Below are 19656 nucleotides of genomic sequence, written 5' to 3'. Positions count from 1 at the left end.
AACCTGCACACATGAAAACCAAGAATGTATTTATTTTAACTAACAAATAAAAGGTTGAGTTCACATCATGGTTTTACATTTTTTTTTTCAATAGTAAGACTTGGATGGTGCATTAGAGCTGATGCTCAATTGGATAAGCAAGTTCACAACATTTTCTGATTTTGATTCACAGTAGCAACTAATTGCTGACCTTGTGAGGATACAAAATGATGGGATTGTTGAAGTTGATCTAGAAAGAAGTGCATCTGTTGCAACTAAAAGGTGAAAGAATGACCATTTTTCTTGTAATATGTCTTCATGTATGAAATTTTTCTTTCTTATTCATTCTGAACGCCTTTGTTAATTCCATTGGGTATGAAATTCAATTCAATGACTCTGACTTGACCAATTCCTTTTACCCTTTTAATTTTAATTGTATCCTTCCTTCTCTTCTTTTCTCTTTTGTTCTTCTCTGCCTTGTTATGTTGTACTCCAGTATATAACTATTCCTTGTTCCTATCAATCAATATGATCATTTCATATGATCTGTTATTGAATTAAAATTTTTTTTTTGGTTCTAGTCAAAGTCTACTCTTAAAATTAAAGATAGTGTTTGTTGCAACTTCTTAGAATATGTGACACGAATATCATGGATTCTTGGCCTTTTTTTTTGTTAGTAGTTTGAATTGAAGACACATTCTGGGCCTAAATTGTAACCCTCTTAGTTTATCTTTGTCCATGAAAAATATAATTTCCTTTTCTTACTTTTTATAATAATATTCAAGCTCTTTTTATTCATACTCTATTCCCTTTAATTATATTTCTTACTATGTTTTTACAGGTATGAAGAGAAAAAGGTCAATAAAGAAGTATCAAAGTCCTAAAAAATCCCTCAAAGATGTTGAAGATGATAAATTAGTATCATCTCCTAATACAAGAGGAAATGATCATATCTCAATTTTCAATTTTACCAAATTCTTAAAGTGTGAACTTATACATGATTGATATTTTTTGATTTAAGTAATATAGTTTTCTCTTATTTCTTTTATGTTTTTATAGGTATGAAGAGAAGAAGGCTAATAAAGAACTATCAAAGTCCTAAAAAATCCCTCAAAGATGTTGAAAATGCTAGACTAGTGTCATCCCCTAATGCAAGAGGAAATGATCATATCTCAATTTTCAATTTTACCCAATTCTTAAAGTGTCATCCCCTAATATTGTTTTTTCTTTTTTTTTTTTATATTATTGCAAGTATTAAAAGGAGAAGGCTTGTACAATTTGAAGAGGAAGAAGATGAACATATTGAACCGAATGTTTTATATGCTAGAGAAAATGTTCATCTCTCAAATGATGAAAATGGTAGCTATCTCCTCTTTTAGCATACTATGATAAAAGTATTGTGAAGTTTTTAATTCTTTTAATTAGGTTTCTAATTTTTTTACTTTGAAGTTATCTTGGCACGAGAAAAAAGACATCTTCCAAGTCATTCTAGGTCAACATCTTCTAAAGACATGAGTCAACAAGAGCATATAACTCAAAGTTCATCCATTCAAATAATTCTAAGAGATTTGCCGTTTTTATTATTGTAACAATGTTTCTTGCGTTTTCTTACACAAAAATCAGTTTAAAATTGAAATCTATAACCTCATACAAATGATCAAAATCAATTTAGCATAACTATATATTTCATATTTTAGTAACAATTAGGGTAAAGTAACTCTATATATATGGATATGGAAAGAGTGGAGTGCATATGCAATTACTGCATAGTGACACTATTATTATATATAAAAAATATGAAATATTATGAATAGTAGCACTATTATTGTATATAAAAAAAAGTAGTGCACTATTTAATTTTATGAATTATTATTCCCCATGTCTTTGGATCAAGCACTAGCTTATAAATATATCATAGCTAACCAAGCACTCGAGCCGAAAATATTTAGAGATTAAATTTTACTTGAAAAAATAAAACTTTTATGCTTTTATAATTTAATTCAATTTATTTTCTAGAATAATTATATATGTAAAAAGGTTTTAAAATATTTTTTATCCCGAAAAATTATTCTAAAAAGAATATTGATTAAACTATTCAAGAGGATTGAAATATATAACCTCATATAAAAATCAGTTTAACATAACTTGTTGACTGAAAAGAAGTTCAGTCCCAACTGTTGGAAAAGATTAAAGCAAGGAACATCCACGAAAACAAGAGTACAATACATCAAACAAGTTAAAAGTCATCCCCTAATATTGTTTTTTCTTATTTTTTTATATTATTGCAGGTATTAAAAGGAGAAGGCTTGTACAATTTGAAAGGAAGAAGATGAGCCGAATGTTGTATATGCTAAAGAAAATGTTTATCTCTCAAATGATGAAAATGGTAACTATATCCTCTTTTAGCATACTATGATAAAAATATTGTGAAGTTTCTAATTCCTTTAATTAGGTTTCTAATTCTTTTACTTTGAAGTTATCTTGGCACGAGAAAAAAGACATCTTCCAAGTCATTCTAGGTCAACATCTTCTAAAGGCACGAGTCAACAAGAACATATAGCTCAAAGTTCATCCATTCAAAATGAAGTTCATAGTCATAGCCTATCAGATGCTGATTTTCTTAATAATGAAGAGGTAAATGGAGTTGCTATTTCTAGAAAGAAGTGGAACACCACATGGTTTGTTATTGTTGTAGGTATGTTATTTTTTTTTATTAATTTACTAGTTCAAATAATCTGTTTTCAATTACTAGCTGTCTTAAATAATAGCTCTTTTATTTTCTTTTTAGATGAACAAGGGATTGAAAAGAGTATGCATCTTAAAGTAAAAGATGCATTTTCCCTTCATCATAGTAGGAAACGAGTTCTTATAGAATGGAATGAAAGTGGTCAGCCAATTGGAGAATCCGGTGGACTCTTGGGAGGTGTTTTGGGGCTCATTGCAAGTAATTTTAATAATTTTCCTATAATGTACAAAACTTGGCATAAGGTTCCACTACAATACAAAGATGCTGTTTTTGAGAATACTATTAAGGTATGCTATTTTTTATTATATTTTTGTTTTGAAAAATATTATTTGTTGTGTTTACCTTAAGTTTTGTATACTAACTACATATTTATGTTTTTTTTGAAGAAAATATTTGTTGTTAATGATGATGAACACAAAAGGTATATCTTATCAAATCTTGAAAATAAGTGGAAGAATAATAGATGCAAGCTATTCAATGAGTATTATAAATCGGAACTTGGTTGGGATGCAAATGTTAATTTGAATCCAATTGGAATTCCCAAAGACCATTGGGCTGCATTTTTGGAATATAGATTGAGTCCAAAAACTCAGGTAAACACATTTGTTATTTGTTAGTTTTTATTTGTGTTTAAGATCCATTAACTTTTATGCTTGTTAATGTGCAGAAATTGTGTGAAAAGAATGCTACAAATCGGCAACAATTAAAAATTCCTCACACTCTTGGCTCAAAAACACTTGCTAGGAAACACCATGAACTTGTACATTTGTTTACTTTCTTAGTATTTTTGTTTTATTAGTTTTTTGTGTTAGTTATATTTTAATTTGACCAATCTTATAATAATGTTAGAAAGTTAAAACTGGGTGACAATTTAGTAGAGGAGAAATGTTTTCTATCACTCGCAAGAAAAAAGATGGAACATTTGTCAATGGGAAAGCACAACAAAAGAATGTAAGATAAAATTCTAATCTATATTTATTCCCACAATGATATGAACATAGTTAGATAGAGTGGGGGTGGCGGTGGGGTTTAATTACTTGCTGCATATGTCCTTAATCAAAGGAACTAATTAATATTGGTTTCACTTTTGTTAACTTTTCTAAACTTGGGTTTATCTTGGGGTCAGTAGTTATGTATAATGATTAATGGTATAGATGGAAGAGAGGGAGATTATTATTATCATTTATTTTGGATTCGGATTATTTTTGTGTGTATGTTGAGTTTATGGACTAGTTTGGTTGAATTTGATTGTGTGTTCAACATTGTGGTTCGAAATTTAGTCCATGCAAAGAAAGAACATTATATAGCATTGTTGCTACTGAAATTTTTATGTATCCACTTTAGACAATTAAGGTTGAAACTAACCCTACCAAACATATCCAGAAATGGTGTGGGCTAGGAAGTGTTGCGCAAAATAGGAATTGAATTGCAGTGCTATAACTCACATATTGACTTTTAGTGACAGTGGAAATTTCATCAACATGTCATTTCAGGTGCCTAGAGTCAAGCAAAAGCTATAGTTGACAGGGATAACCACTACATTATTATTTTTATGCATTCAGAGATAAATAGTGCTTTTCTAGATATAAAGTATCGCAACAACAGTAATATGAAGCAGTAATTAAATTAAAGTAAAACGCTTTATCTTCAGGCTTGAATGCTTAATTTTGTTCTTTAAAATAGTAGTACTCCTGTTACTTAATAAACTCGTAGTACTTCTTTGAAAAATGATTGATAAATTCTATTGGACTAATATTGCATATGTAACATTATTATTTGTCTATGAATCACTTCAGGAAGACTTACAAAAGGAAATTGGTGAGGGTGCTTCTGAAAATGAAGCATATGTTAAAGTATTCGGCAAAGAGAATTCAAGCTATGTTAGAGGTATGGGATTTGGTGTTCGTCCATCTCAAATGATTGGATCCTTATCCTGCTCAAGAGAGTCTATGCAATCTACTACAACTAGTGGACCATCAAGAACTGAATATCAAAACTTGAAGTTACAAGTACAATTGCTATAGGAACAAGTAAATTTTCTTGTGAATCATCAAAAGGGTCAATTGCCAACCGGTTTTCCTACTGAGGTAAGATAAAGACATACGTTATACTTAATTTTATAGACTTGCGTACTTAATTTTCATCATCAACAACTTCTAAAATGATTGTAGTTTAATTTGTAATCATAGCCTCTTGTATAACACTTGTTGATTTGTTAAGTATCCTTCTAAAATATTTCCTAAAATATATATTTTTTTATTTTCAATTGTAGGTTGCAGATTTTGAATCACCGACACATACAAGACCATATTCTTTTGCCAGTCATGAACCTCGACAACATAGGCCATCCAACGTTTAAAGAAGTTTTATGATTGAATTGTTAGGTTTACAAGTTTGGATTAAGTAGAAATTTTTTGAATTTACATATGGATTATTATTATGTAATTAAAACTTGTAGAATTCAACTTTTGAAATACATTGTTACTATTTTTGTAAAACTTGGGGGATTGAATTTGGATTTGTTGAAAAACAGTCATTTATGGAGAATTCAACTTTTGATAATAGAAATTTTGATGTTGGAGAGATTATGACAGTTTAAAACAGTCACTAAATATAGGAAAAAACTATCACAGGAATAAATAACTTAGTAACGGTTTTAAATCGAAAAAATGTCACTAAAAATATTGTGACGGTTTAAATAGTCACTAAATATGCCTAAAAATTGTCATAAGAACTAGTAACTTAGTGACGGTTCAAAACGTCACGAAATACAGTATAAAAAATACTTTTACAAGTGTTATAAATTAGTGACAGTTTTATACTTTAAAAACTGTCACAAACAATTTAGCGACACTTCTTACCAACGGTGGTCCAAAACCGTCACTATGCCAGCTGGCGACGCTCAAATCTGTGACGCTTTTTTAAGCCGTCGCAAAACCATTTAGTGGCAGTTAAAACCGTCACCAAGCATTAAAAAAAATCGTCATCAAAATGCTGTTTTGTTGTAGTGTGGAAATGTAGAGTCTTTATTAGAAAGATATCAATGATTTGGGATATATTAATAAAAACGTTCAATTTTCAAACCCATTTTATAAAAGCAAATCAAAGCAAGAATATATATATAGCTATGAATTGTAAATGCAATCAACGGGGGAATGCATAGCAGAGCAAGAAAAAGTCAAAAGAAATAGGTGCAAATCTTTGATAATAAAGAGGGCCAAAAAGTAAATATTTTGTAAGAAACATGTAGGAAATATTGAAGTTATTCACCTTTGCTACGTTAGTTTTCTAATCGAGTAAAACTTCACCCTAGTCCCTGACGATTTCGCAAAACCCTTTTCCACCCCCTAAAAAGAGGTATAATGTCATTGCGACCTCTATCCATCACTTTTGTTAGATATCATGGCCTTTCCGTCAAAATTTCTGTTAATAAGAGGTAAAGACTACATGTAAGGTTATGTTGCTACATGTTATAGGATAATCCATTTGGACAGATCGGCTCCTTTTAACCGTAAGCAAAACATTGGCGTTTTGATGAGGCCAAAACGTTGCGTTCCACAACAGCAATATCATATAAGCAACCTCTTCCCATTCATCTCCCTTATTAACACTAACAATTGCAGAAGAATCTTAGGAAAAATCCTATTTCACACTAGAAATTCTCCAGTGAGAGACACCATGATGAAAGACGAACGATGTGACGGTGTAGTGACGGCGAAGAGCTGACGTCATCATGATATAGCATGACGTCTTGTTCGAGGATTACGAGGTAGGCTCTTTGCTTGGTTTTCTAGCATTTTTCTATGTTTGGTTTTGTTGTGGTCCTGTGAGTGTGATTCTGCTAGATGGTCCTACTTTGTAACACCTTGCATGCAACTCGAAGTTAGTGGAATTAATGGCTTGTCTAGTAGCTAAGGCGACAAATATTTTCTATTTTATGGTTGATTAAAGAAATCAAGTAATGAAAATCAATTAGCGATTTCTGATCAATGTTGAGTGAGGTAATTAAAAATTGTTTTTGAGTTGTTAAAGTTTAGTTTAATTTACTGTTAGCTTACTACAAATGTCTTATGAAATTGTGCCTGTGTTTTACCATGGAGGTTGGTTTAAAGGAAATGAAGATGGTGTTCTCAACTACATGAATGGCAAGGTTAACAGGTTTTCTAAGTTGGATAGAGACTTGGTCATTTACAAAGACTAAGTGGAAATACTTAAGGGTTTGGCAACAAAAGAGAAAGAAGTGAAGAACAACTGAGGCTACTGACAATCCATCAGGGCAGCAGCAACATGTCCAACAAGTTGAGTAGCAAGTACTATGTAGACCTAAGTTTATAGTGTTTGTGGGTTTAAGAGTACCCTATCAATATCTTTAGGGATCTAGTCTGCACAAAAAGTCAACTAGAGTTTAATTGTCTCTATTTTGTCTGTTTACAATATTAGGATGTGCCTCCCACTAGCAACGCTCCACGGCCCAATGGAGTTAATCCAAATGTGACAAACGGTGAACCAATAGAAAGTGAAGCAATTGATCATGTTGTAAGTGCTACTTGTGTATAATATTGCATTTGAAACATTACGAACATATTAAGTCTAAATTTTAAACATAGCTGTGCATATAGGCTAAAGCTAAGAAGCAGAACAAGAAATAATCAAAAATAGAAATTACAAATCCGCCAGAACAAAGAGAAGATGAGATTCCACATTATCAATCAACACCACTAGTTGAGGTATTGGGATTGTTTTTCTCAATGTCAGTGCTTCTGAGTTTAAGCTTGGGCCTTAATTATTACTTTTTGAGAGTTATAATTAGCTTAAAGTTGGGCTTGTATTAGAGAAAGTTGGGCAAAAGAGCCCAAAATTCACTTCCAAGATCATCATTCCGCCGAGAGTAAAGCTTTGGCCGTCGGGCGCAGGGACAGGCCGCCGGGCATGGTCTTCCGCTAGGCGTGTTACTTTGTCCGCTAGGCGTGGCTTCATGGGTGCCTTTGGGGCATGCTTCTGATTCCTTAGGTTACGCTTTTGCTGTCTTGGTATTTTCTTTTTGGAAAAGCTTTCTTTCTTGTTTGGTTTTGAGCTGAAAACTCCTGTAAATACAAAAACACTAACATAACTCTAAATATTTGATTATTTATTAAATTTTATTATAAAACATAAGAAATTTGATTAAAACTTAAAAAAAATAAAAATACTTTAAAAATTGCTTAAGATGATATGTCATCACAACACTAAACTTAAAACTTTGCTTGTCCTCAAGTAAAAAAAAAAAAGATAAATGGAGTTTAATTTAATGAAAAAGAATTAAAAATTTTTTTAAGATTGAAAACAAAAAGTGGAATTTATGATAATCCTCGGGGTTACATTTGACTTCTCTTATCCTTCATGAATCATGCATACTTAGGTTTTAGGAATTTTCAAAACTAAAATTTGAATTATATTATGAGAATTCTTTAAAATTTATATGACTTTTATGCAGTTTACTTCTTATTGGGATTATGAGAAAGATCTTTTACGGACTTTTGACTCCTAGTGCTTTGTCACAAGACAGCTCGTAACAGACTTTCAATCGATAATTCTGGGGCAGTTGGCCTAAGTTACCGGGTGACAAAGCACTCCTCGAATCTAAGTTATCCAGGCCTCTCCTTGACTCAATCACACCACAAGCACATAACTAGGGTTTTGTCCCAGACATCGATACACAGATCCTCTTTGGACTTGTTAATGTTTTGTTTTAAGACAACTCTTTAAGCAGGCTTTCAATTGATAATTTCGGTCTAGTTGGCCTAACTTATTAGGTGATAAAGCACCACTCAGATTTACTAGCCTAAGTCTATGCTTAAAACAGAAATATCATAGGCACATAACTGGACCCTAATCATTGGTGCTCTGAGCCTTAGAACTTTTTATTTCTTTGATCTTTCCATGCTTCTTTTTTCAAACTGCTTCAAGGAACGGATAGTCAAATACTTATAATACTTTTTTTAAATTTCTATTTTTGAATATTTCTTCTTACGTTTTCACAAGATTTAAATATTTCAAATTTCTTCAAATGTAACCATATATATTTAAACACCTCCACTGTTTTTTTTTAAATTATTTATTCAATCTTCTAATAAAGATATTCTCGATTAAAATTAGTTACTAGAGGAACAAGTATTCAAATTTTAAGTTTTTAAAAAAGAGGAAGATAAAATAAGAAAATAAAAAATAGAATATGCAATGCACGTGAAGAAAAAAATAAACAGAGAAGAAAACAAAATGAAAGAAACAAACTAAGAAAACCTAAAAGCATAACAAAAACAAAAGAGAAAGAATTAACTAATCAGCATTATAAAGAATTCACCTTATTCGAATATTATCCAAGTCTATTTAGTTATCACCACTACTTCTTGTGCCAGGTCTTTTATGATATATGGTGTTACTAACACTAAACTTAAAGATTTATACCAAACTTAGATATTTACATTAAACTTAAAAATTGACAGAATAACGAGTATAAATCATGGATAAAAGTATACATGCATGAAAAGAAAAGGGATAAGATGAATGCAAGTATCAGTGGAAGAACAAATAAAAAAACAAATTTTGATACAAAACAAAGAAAAAAAAAGAAAACATGGGTAGAAATCTTTAGTAAAAACTGATTTTTTTAATTAAAAAATGGATGTTCCCCTTTTTTTTGACGTTTAAAAATTAAGAACAGAAAATAAGAATTAAAAAAATAGTTTAAAATCATTTTAAAGAGGATGTATGTGATTATTTTGTTAAAAAAAATATTTTACTAAGTTGAAATTAATGAACATAAAATAGAATTTAAAAAAAATTGAAAAACATTGTGAAAAAGTACAAGAAGAAGAATGCGTATATAGAATACTTATTTAGAACAAAAAAGATAAGAACTTTTTTTTCAATTAATTATAAGAAAAGACTTTAAAGAAAAGAAAAAGATACTCAGTGATTAAATTTCTTCCCACAATTCGATTACCTCTTTGTGAACAACTTCTTTTGTTAGATTAAGTCTTTTTTGTGTTTGCACTTCGAGTTTAGAATTTTCTTCTAGTTAGATTTTGTGCACGCACATGGTGGACTTATTTCTTTCAGATTTTTTGAGAATATCTCCTCTATTGAATAAGTATTTTCTTCCTTGGTTTGTTGGGACAAATTAGTTAGCCATTTTATTGAGCAGTTCTTGGCTTAATGGTTTAACCAAATCACTCCCTGGTTTCTTCAAATATGCTGAGATTTCAGCCCTATACATGAAATGCCTCAAATTCTTGAAGGATTTTGTGTTTTCATTAGGAGCTTGGCAACATGCTCTATTTGCATCTCCAAGTTTCTAATGGAGATTTTTTTTTATTTTTGAGGTGTGTTCTTGTTTCTTGCATGAAATTTGGATTTATTGAGCAGTCTTTCCACAGCAAGTTCAAGAGATGAAGGTTCTTGAAGGATTTGATATTCAACATTAAAATTTATTTGCTTGTTTGACATGTTAAATATTCTTATCTTTGATTCTCCCAATCAGAAATTGGATAATCTCTCGATTCAGGGAAGGATGAGTAATTGGAGGAGTATCCCAAGTGTTTATACTACGTTTGTTCCACTTGTTTCGTGAGGAAGAAAAGTTGTTGCATCATACATTCATTGTTTGCTAAAATTTTTTTCACAATATCTAACTCCATCATTTTTTGTACACACAAACAAAAAAGATCAAACATGCCATGTGGAATAAAGAACATTAAAGAAGAAAAGAGGGTTTAAACAAAATAAAAAATAAAATAAAAAAATGAACATAAAAAAGAAAAGAAAAACGTGAATAAGAGAAGAAAAATAAGAGAGAAAAAAGAAAATAGAAAGAATGTCGAAGAAAAGAAAAGAAAAGAAAAGAAAGAATTAAAAATAAAAGAAAAGAAAGTAGACAAGATCTATGTTAGGATTTAGTCAGGCGTTATGTTGTCAATTTCAATTAATTCCCAGCAACAGCACAAAAAATTTGACGAGCGAAAATTAAAACTCACGAATATTAGTAAGTATATCCAATCATTCAAATAATACCATGATAAACACACTTGTAATTCTTTAGGCCACATTTTTACTATCTTTGTGTTTTTTTTGGTAGAAAAGCTTCGGAAAAAGATCCTCTCCAGTTTTTTTAATAATTGATAGAATCCAGTGTGATCTATCACCTTTGATTTTATGAGTGGGACCAGAAATAAATAAGAGAGAGAGCACAATGAATGGTTAGATTGAACACTGGATACCATCCAGTTTTTTTTCTCACTGGAGAGGATCCACTCCCAAAAGCTTCATTTCTAACTCCGCCTATGTTACACTAGCGGGACATAGCCGGTCACAAGCCCGAATAAAGGAGGAGGGTTGTGTTAGGTCTTCGACAATCAACATAAAAATATAGTCGAACACCATGACATGAATCAAAGACATTATTGCCCTAAAACTAGGTCGTTACCCGGAAGCAACACGTTGTATGGCTTGAGTACGATGTCAAATGAGCAAGAGCCGCTGCATCGGTGCCCGAATGTAGTGTTAAAGGGTTCTCGTGTTTTCATGAACGGACGAGGATAAATAAGCTAGTTCACAAAGTAAAAGGTAAAGGTCGGAGCGACAGAAGGTTAAGATTTGGGACATGGAACATAGGCACTCTAACAGGAAAATTCATGGAGGTGATGGACACCATGACAAGGAGAAAGATTAACATTATGTGTCTACAAGAAACAAAATGAGTTAGTGCGAAGGCTAGGGAGTTAGATACTTCTGGTTTCAAACTTTGGTATACAGGAAAGGTGAAGAATAGGAATGGAGTTGGAATAATTGTGGATAAGCCGTGGAAGAAGGACGTAGTGGATGTCAAGTGGGTGGGAGATCGGATAATCTCTATCAAACTTGTGGTGGAGGGAGTGCTTTCCATGTGATTAGTGCCTATGACACCGCAAGTGGGTTCGGACAAACAACACAAGATAAGATTTTGGGAGGATCTAGAGAGTTTGGTTCAAGACATACCTTTGGGAGATAAGATTTTTTTAGGAGGAGATTTAAATGGCCATGTTGGGAGAGCAGTGACTGGATATGGGAGTATTCACAGAAGCCATGGTTTCGGGGTGATCAATACCGAGGGTAAAACTATTTTGAACTTTTCCTCAACCTTTGATCTTCTCATCGCAAATACATGTTTTAAAAAGAGAGACGAACATCTTATAACCTATAAGAGTGGCATGACAAGCTCTCAAATTGGCTTCTTCTTGTTGAGGAGAGTCGACCAAAAATTTTGCATTAATTGTAAAATTATCATGGGAGAGAGTTTGATAACACAACATAGGGTGCTCGTCATGGATTTTTGCGTTGAGAAAAAGTTGAGGAAAAAACCTCATACGAAGAACCCAAGGACGAGGTGGTGGCAGATGAAAGGTGAAGAACAAAGAAGCTTCCTAAGACGGGTAGGAAAAGAGGCAAAGTGGAATGGGAATGGATGCGCGGAAGAGATGTGGAGGGAGATGGCAGAAGTTATTAGAACAGCAAAAGAAAGCTTTGGTGAATCTAAAGGAACAGGACCAAGAGACAAGGAGTCCTGGTGGTGGAATGCGAGTGTACAAGATAAGATAAAGATAAAAAGGGAGTACTTTAAAGAGTGGTCTTTATGCCACAACGCAGATAATTGGGAAAAATATAAGGCGGATAAGAAAGAGACAAAAGTGGCTGCAAGTGAAGCAAGAACAAGAGCATATGAAGGTTTCTACCAGTCTTTGGGCACGAAAGAAGGAGAAAAAGGTATATATAGAATTGTAAAGAGCCGTGAAAGAAGAACGAGAGATTTGGATCAGGTTAAATGCATCAAGGATAAGGATGAAGAGGTGTTAGCTTAAGAGGAGAAGATTAATGAAAGGTGGAAGAGCTACTTCTACGAGTTATTTAATGAGGGACAGAAGACTCTTCCGAGCCTTGGTCGGTTATGCACAAGGGAAGAAGATCAAAACTTTGACTACTATCGAAGGATCCGAGACTTCGAGGTAAAAGAGGCTCTAAAGCAGATGAAAAATGGCAGAGCAGTAGGACTTGATAATATACCGATTGAGGTTTGGAAGGGTTTTGGAGAAAAAGGCATCAACTGGTTAATCAAGCTTTTTAATGATATTTTAAGGTCAAAGAAGATGCCTGATGAGGGGAGAAAGAGCACCTTGGTACCTATCTACAAGAATAAGGGGGATATACAAAGTTGTAGAAACTATAGAGGGATCAAACTTATGAGTCATACCATGAAGTTATGGGAAAGGGTAATAGAACGGAGGTTGAGAAAAGAGACACAAGTAATAGAGAACTAATTTGGATTTATGCCAGGCAGATCTACCACTAAAGTGATATACCTATTAAGAAGGATGATGGAGAGGTATCATAGTAATAAAAGGGGATCTACATATGGTGTTTATTGATTTGCAAAAAGCATATGATAGAGTACCAAGGGAGATCTTATGGAAGGTTTTAGAAAAGAGGAGAGTAAGGATCGCATATATTTGTGCAATTAAAGACATGTATGATGGGCCACACTAGTGTGAAGACTCAAGGTGGTGTGACAGATGAATTTTCTATTGGTATAGGATTACACTAGGGATCATCCTTATGTCCATACCTTTTCACATTACTCTTGGAAGTACTCACAGAGCACATCCAAGAGCTTGTGCCATGGTGCATGCTTTTTGCCGATGATATCGTCCTTATGGGAGAGTCAAGGGAAGACCTAAATAAGAAGTTGGAGTTACAAATAGAAGCTCTAGAAGTGTATGGTCTGCGCATAAGCCATAGCAAGACGGAATATATGGAATGTAAGTTCAGTTTGAGAAGGGAAAACCCTAATATAGAGGTGAAGATTGGAGAAAATATCCTATGAAAAGTTAAAAGTTTTAAGTATATTGGGTGCATCATACAGGATAACGAAGAGATTGAACAGGATGTAAATCATAGGATCCAAGCAGGTTGGTTAAAATGGTGGAGTGCATCTGGTTTTATATGCGACAAAAAAGTGCCTTTAAAACTTAAAGGTAAATTCTATCACACCGCTATAAGACCGGCTATGCTTTATGGTACGGAGTGTTGGGCGGCTAAAGGGGAGCACGAACATAAGTTGAGTGTGTGGTGGACGAAATTGTGATCCTTATTCTTTAAGTTGCACTCATTGTAAAATTATGGAATTTGAAATTGGCACGAGTGAACACAACTCCGTTTAACTAACCAGCAAGTGTACTGGGTCGTCCAAGTAATAAACCTTACGCGAGTAAGGGTCGATCCCACAGAGATTGTTGGTATGAAGCAAGCTATGGTCACCTTGTAAATCTCAGTTAGGCAGATTAAAATTGTTTATGGTTTCGAAAATAGAAATAAGAAAATAGAAGAAATAAAAGGGATAGAATACTTATGCAGATTCATTGGTGGGAATTTCAGATAAGCGAATGGAGATACTGTATGCTCAAGGACGCCTGCTATCCTCCTGCTTCAACTCAATCCTTCTTACTCCTTTCCATGGCAAGCTGTGTATAGGGGTTCACCGTTCGACGATGGCTACTTTCAATCCTCTCGGGAAAATGGTCCTCTGCGGCTGTCACTCGCATGGCTAATCGTCTGGAGGCATCACCTGGCCGAAGGCTACATCCCATCCTCGCAGTGAAAACTACGCTCACGCGCTCTGTGACAGCACGGCTAATCACTGGTTGGTTCCCGCGCCTACTGGAATAGAATCCCTTGATTCTTTTGCGTCTGTCACTAACGCCCAGCACTTGCGAGTCTGAAGCACGTCACGGTCATTCATTACCGGAATCCTACTCGGAATACCACAGACAAGGTTAGACTTTCCGGATTCCCAGGATCCTACTCGGAATACCACAGACAAGGTTAGACTTTCCGGATCCTCATAAATGCCGCCATCTATCTAGCTTATACTACGAAGATTCTGTTGGGGAATCTAAGAGATACACATTCAAGCTCTGTTGCATGTAGAACGGAAGTGGTTGTCAATCACGCGCGTTCATAAGTGAGAATGATAATGAGCGTCACATAATCATCACATTCATCATGTTCTTGGGTACGAATGAATATCTTGGAATAAGAATCAGATAGAATTGAATGGAATAAAGTAGAATTGCATTAATACTTGAGGTACAGCAGAGCTCCACACCCTTAATCTATGGTGTGCAGAAACTCCACCGTTGAAAATACATAAGTAAAAGGTTCAGGCATGGCCGAATGGCCAGCCCCCTAAAACGTGATCAATAGCCTCTTAGGATGAAGAATAAAACAAAACTGAGACCAAAGATGTCTTATACATTAATAAATCATTCTATTTATAATAAACTAACTCCTAGGGTTTACATGAGTAAGTAATTGATGCATAAATCCACTTCCGAGGCCCACTTGGTGTATGCTTGGGCTGAGTTTGATCAATCCACGAGCTGAGGCTCCTCTTGGAGTTGAACTCCGAGTTATGACGTGTTTTGGGCGTTCAACTCCGGATCATGACGTTTTTCTGGCGTTTAACTCCAGACAGCAGCATGTACTTGGCGTTCAACGCCAAGTTACGTCGTCAATTTTCGAATAAAGTATGGACTATTATATATTTCTGGAAAGCTCTGGATGTCTACTTTCCAACGCCGTTGAGAGCGCGCCATTTGGAGTTCTGTAGCTCCAGAAAATCCATTTCGAGTGCAGGGAGGTCAGATTCCAACAACATCAGCAGTCCTTTTTGTCAGCCTTTTTCAGAGTTTTGCTCAAGTCCCTCAATTTTAGCCAGAAATTACCTGAAATCACAGAAAAACACACAAACTCATAGTAAAGTCCAGAAATGTGAATTTAACATAAAAACTAATGAAAACATCCCTAAAAGTAGCTTGAACTTACTAAAAACTACCTAAAAACAATGCCAAAAAGCGTATAAATTATCCGCTCATCAATGTGGCAGAGATAAAGATGTTGAGATGGATGAGTGGTCATACGCGATTAGATAAAATAAGGAACGAAGATATAAGGGAGAGAGTTGGAGTAGCACCCATTGTGGAAAAGATGGTCGAATCGCGTCTCAGGTGGTTTGGACATGTGAGAAGAAGAGTGATAGAACATCCAGTCAGGAGGGTAGATGAGATGGAAGATGGACAAGGGGCGAAAGGCAGAGGAAGACCTAAGAAGATGGCTTAGCCGTCGATAATATTAAAATTCGACGGCAAAATAGACGGCGCAGTTGGTCGCTATAAAGCTTGTCGATTTTTCAAAATGATAATAAAATCGACGGCTTTCATGGCCGTCGATAATAATTTAATAAAATCGACGTCCGTTTCGTCTGTAATATAGGTGTGAGAATTTTACATTCTTAATAAAATCGACAACATTGCCGTCGATATTATTATTTAAAATCGACGTCCTCTTTGTCGATAATTGATTCAATAAAATCGATAGCTTTTGTGTCGATATTTAACTCAATAAAAACAACAACATTTTTGTCTATAACTTGTTTAATAAAATCGACGTCAGCGCCGTTGATATGTGCTTGAATAAAATCGACACCGTTGCCGTCGATTTAATTATTTAGATTTGTCTATTTTAACTTTTAAAAGCGACAACTTTGCCGTCGATTTTAATAGTTATATGTTTTAATTTTTTTCTATTTGAAAAATAGTAAACCGTTAATACAAATAAACTTTTAAATATAAAAATAAAATTTAAACAGAATATTAGATAACAAAACAAACTTAAAAATAAAATTTATACTAAATATTAGGTAATGATTTTACAAACTTATCAAAATAATAAATAACCCTCTAACATAAAGACTCAAGACAAGATAAATAACTAAACTTAGACTTATATTCGTTTAAATTGCAATCTACTAATAATACAAAATATTCAAAGTAGAGTAATTAAATAACCTACTCGTACTCGTCTAAATAATCATCTGATCATCAAAATTGTCAGAATCATTCTCCCTTTGAGAACTCTGTGGTTGTCCTGGTCGCTGCAAAATAGGTGGGAGTTTTCTACCTGGGGCTGGGGTTGGGACTGGGGTTGGGACTGTGCTTTTTTGAGAGCTTGGGAAAGTAAAAGGAGGAGGTGGGGGAACACGTGATCCAGAACTGCTAGGACCTATGGCCCTCACATACTCAGTCAAGCTGCTCAATTGATGACTAAACTGATCCATCTGTGAGTTACTAGTGTTGAGATCCTCACACAAGGATTCAACCATCTGTTTCCACTCTCTTTTCTCCCTTTGGTAGCGGTCTTCAAGCTCTCTATATTTAGCGGCATGTTGTTTGATAAGCGGATATTTTATATGCTTTTTGGAGGTAACTTCATGTAGATTTTAGTATGTTTTAATTAGTTTTTAGTAAAATATTATTAGTTTTTAGGCAAAAATCATACTTCTGGACTTTACTATGAGTTTGTGTGTTTTTCTGTGATTTCAGGTATTTTCTGGCTGAAATTGAGGGAGCTAAGCAAAAATCTAAGTTAGGCTGAAAAAGGACTGCTGATGCTGTTGGATCCTGACCTTCCTGCACTCGGAATGGATTTTTTGGAGCTACAGGAGTCCAATTGATGCTCTCTCAATTGGGTTGGAAAGTAGATATCCAGGGCTTTCCAGCAATATATAATAGTCCATACTTTTCGCGAAGATAGATGACATAAACTGGCGTTCAACACCAGTTCCATGTTGCAGTCTGGCGTCCAGCGCCAGAAACAGGTTACAAGTTGGAGTTCAACGCCCAAAACACATTACAACCTGGCGTTCAACTCCAGAAACAGCCCCAGCACGTGAGAGGCTTAAGTCTCAGTCCCAGCACACACCAAGTGGGCCCCAGAAGTAGATTTCTGCACCAATTATCTTAGTCTACTCATTTTCTGTAAACCTAGGTTACTAGTTTAGTATTTAAACAACTTTTAGAGGCTTATTTTGTACCTCATGACATTTTTAGATCTGAATCATATACTTTTTGACGGCATGAGTCTCTAAACTCCATTGTTGGGGGTGAGGAGCTCTGCAGCGTCTCGATGAATTAATGCAATCACTTATATTTTTCCATTCAAATATGCATGTTCCTATCTAAGATGTTCATTCGCGCTTAATTATGGAGAAGGTGATTATCCGTGACACTCATCACTTTCCTCAACCCATGAACGTGTGTCTGAGAACCTCCTTCGTTCTACATCAGATTGAATGAATATCTCTTGGATTCCTTAATCAGAATCTTCGTGGTATAAGCCGGATTGATGGTGGCATTCATGAGAATCCGGAAAGTCTAACCTTGTCTGTGGTATTCCGAGTAGGATTCCGGGATTGAATGACTGTGACGAGCTTCAAAATCCTGAAGGCTGGGCGTTAGTGACAGACGCAAAAGAATCATTGGATTCTATTCCAACCTGATTGAGAACCGACAGATGATTAGCCGTGCTGTGACAGAGCATTTGGACCATTTTCACTGAGAGGATGGGAAGTAGCGATTGACAACGGTGACACCCTACATAGAGCTTGCCATGGAAGGAACCTTGCATTAAGCTATTGAGTTGAATATTACATTGCAGGAATTTAGAGGACAAAGCATCTCCAAAATCCCAACATATTCTCCATTATTAAAGTAACAATTATTTATTTCACGCTCTTTTATCTTTCTAATAATTCAAACTGATAATTATAATTGATATCCTGACTAAGAATAATAAAATAAACATAGCCTGCTTCAAACCAACAATCTCCGCGACCCTTACTCACGTAAGGTATTACTTGGATGATCCAGTGCACTTGCTGGTTAGTGGTACGAGATCATAGGAAATCTTGATTTTGATATTGGGATTAAAATTTCGTGCACCAAGTTTTTGGCGCCGTTGCCGAGGATTGTTCGATTTTGAACAACTAAAGGTTTATTTTATTGCTTAGATTAGAAATAATTTAATTTTGTTGCTATAGAGTCATTAAATTCTGTGTCCTTTATTCCCTTTTCAAAATTTTTTTCAAAATATTATTTTTCTTTATCAAATTTTTAATTTTTCGTGAGTTTAGTGTTTTGTTCTAAGTTTGGTGTTTTCTTGTCAATCTTTTTATAATTTTCGAAAATTTTATTGAAGTTTTCTAAAAATTTTAAGTTTGGTGTTCTTTCTTTTATTTTTGTGTTCTTGTGAATCTTCAAGGTGTTCTTGAGTCTTCCTTGTGTTTTGATCTTAAAAATTTTTAAGTTTGGTGTTCCTTGGTGTTTTCCCTCCAAAAATTTTCGAAAACAAGGAGCATTAGATCTAAAAATTTTAAGTCTTGTGTCTTTTGTGTGTTTTTCTCTTTCATCATAAAATTTAAAATTCAAAAAAACATCTTTTCTAACTATTTTTAAGCATATTTTTGAAATTTTTTTTATTTTTCAAATTTCAATTTCAAAATTTTATCTTATCATATCTTAGTTGTCAAGTAAACAAAAAAATCATATCTTTTTCAAATATTTTTCTATTAATTATTTTTTTCATAAGTATCTTCAATTTTAAGACATATTTTTTTCAATATTATTTAATTAATTAAGTATTTTAGCTCCCAATTTTTTGTTATTTGTTTTTCTAATTTTCGAACTTACTCCTATTTTTTTAATTATTATTCTATTTTATTCTCTTTTTAATTTCGAAATAATAATAATAATAATAATAATAATAATAATAATAATAATAATAATAATAAATAAATAAATAAATAAATAAATAAATAATAATAAATAAACAATATCAACATCCATATCATCTCCCTTGCTCCATCATGGAACTAAGTGGAAATGAACAGTCCAGAAGGACTCTGGGGTCATATGCTAACCCCACTACTGCTTCATATGGGAGTAGTATCTGTATACCCTCCATCGGAGTCAATAGTTTTGAGTTGAATCCTCAGCTCATCATCATGGTACAGCAAAGTTGCCAGTATT

General features: G+C 33.8%; 1 protein-coding gene and 1 pseudogene across 1 annotated transcript; both read left to right on the top strand.

Annotated features, from left to right (window-relative positions):
• Window positions 1–2617: 2617 nt before the first annotated feature.
• LOC130962954 (uncharacterized) lies at window positions 2618–7374 on the top strand. Its single transcript, XM_057889111.1, has 7 exons — window positions 2618–2657; window positions 2768–3012; window positions 3112–3318; window positions 3393–3485; window positions 4522–4734; window positions 7166–7261; window positions 7345–7374. The coding sequence occupies exons 1-7, from the start codon at window positions 2618–2620 to the stop codon at window positions 7372–7374; spliced, it is 924 nt and encodes a 307-aa protein (XP_057745094.1).
• Window positions 7375–11140: 3766 nt separating this feature from the next.
• Window positions 11141–15910, top strand: LOC130962953 (uncharacterized; annotated as a pseudogene).
• Window positions 15911–19656: the final 3746 nt, after the last annotated feature.

The sequence above is a fragment of the Arachis stenosperma genome, chromosome 2 (assembly GCF_014773155.1).
Source record: "Arachis stenosperma cultivar V10309 chromosome 2, arast.V10309.gnm1.PFL2, whole genome shotgun sequence".
Classification (NCBI taxonomy): Eukaryota; Viridiplantae; Streptophyta; class Magnoliopsida; order Fabales; family Fabaceae; genus Arachis; species Arachis stenosperma.
The sequence above is the reverse complement of the archived record's forward strand: the minus strand, read 5'-3'. Positions and strand labels throughout refer to the sequence as shown.

What these genes read in the sequence shown, in the direction of transcription:
- LOC130962954 (XM_057889111.1), top strand. Translation starts at nt 2,618, where the DNA reads ATGGAGTTGCTATTTCTAGAAAGAAGTGGAACACCACATG. An exon ending in TTTTTGAGAATACTATTAAG is followed by an intron (nt 3,013 to 3,111) that starts GTATGCTATTTT and finishes TTTTTTTTGAAG; the next exon opens with AAAATATTTGTTGTTAATGA. An exon ending in CTAGGAAACACCATGAACTT is followed by an intron (nt 3,486 to 4,521) that starts GTACATTTGTTT and finishes GAATCACTTCAG; the next exon opens with GAAGACTTACAAAAGGAAAT.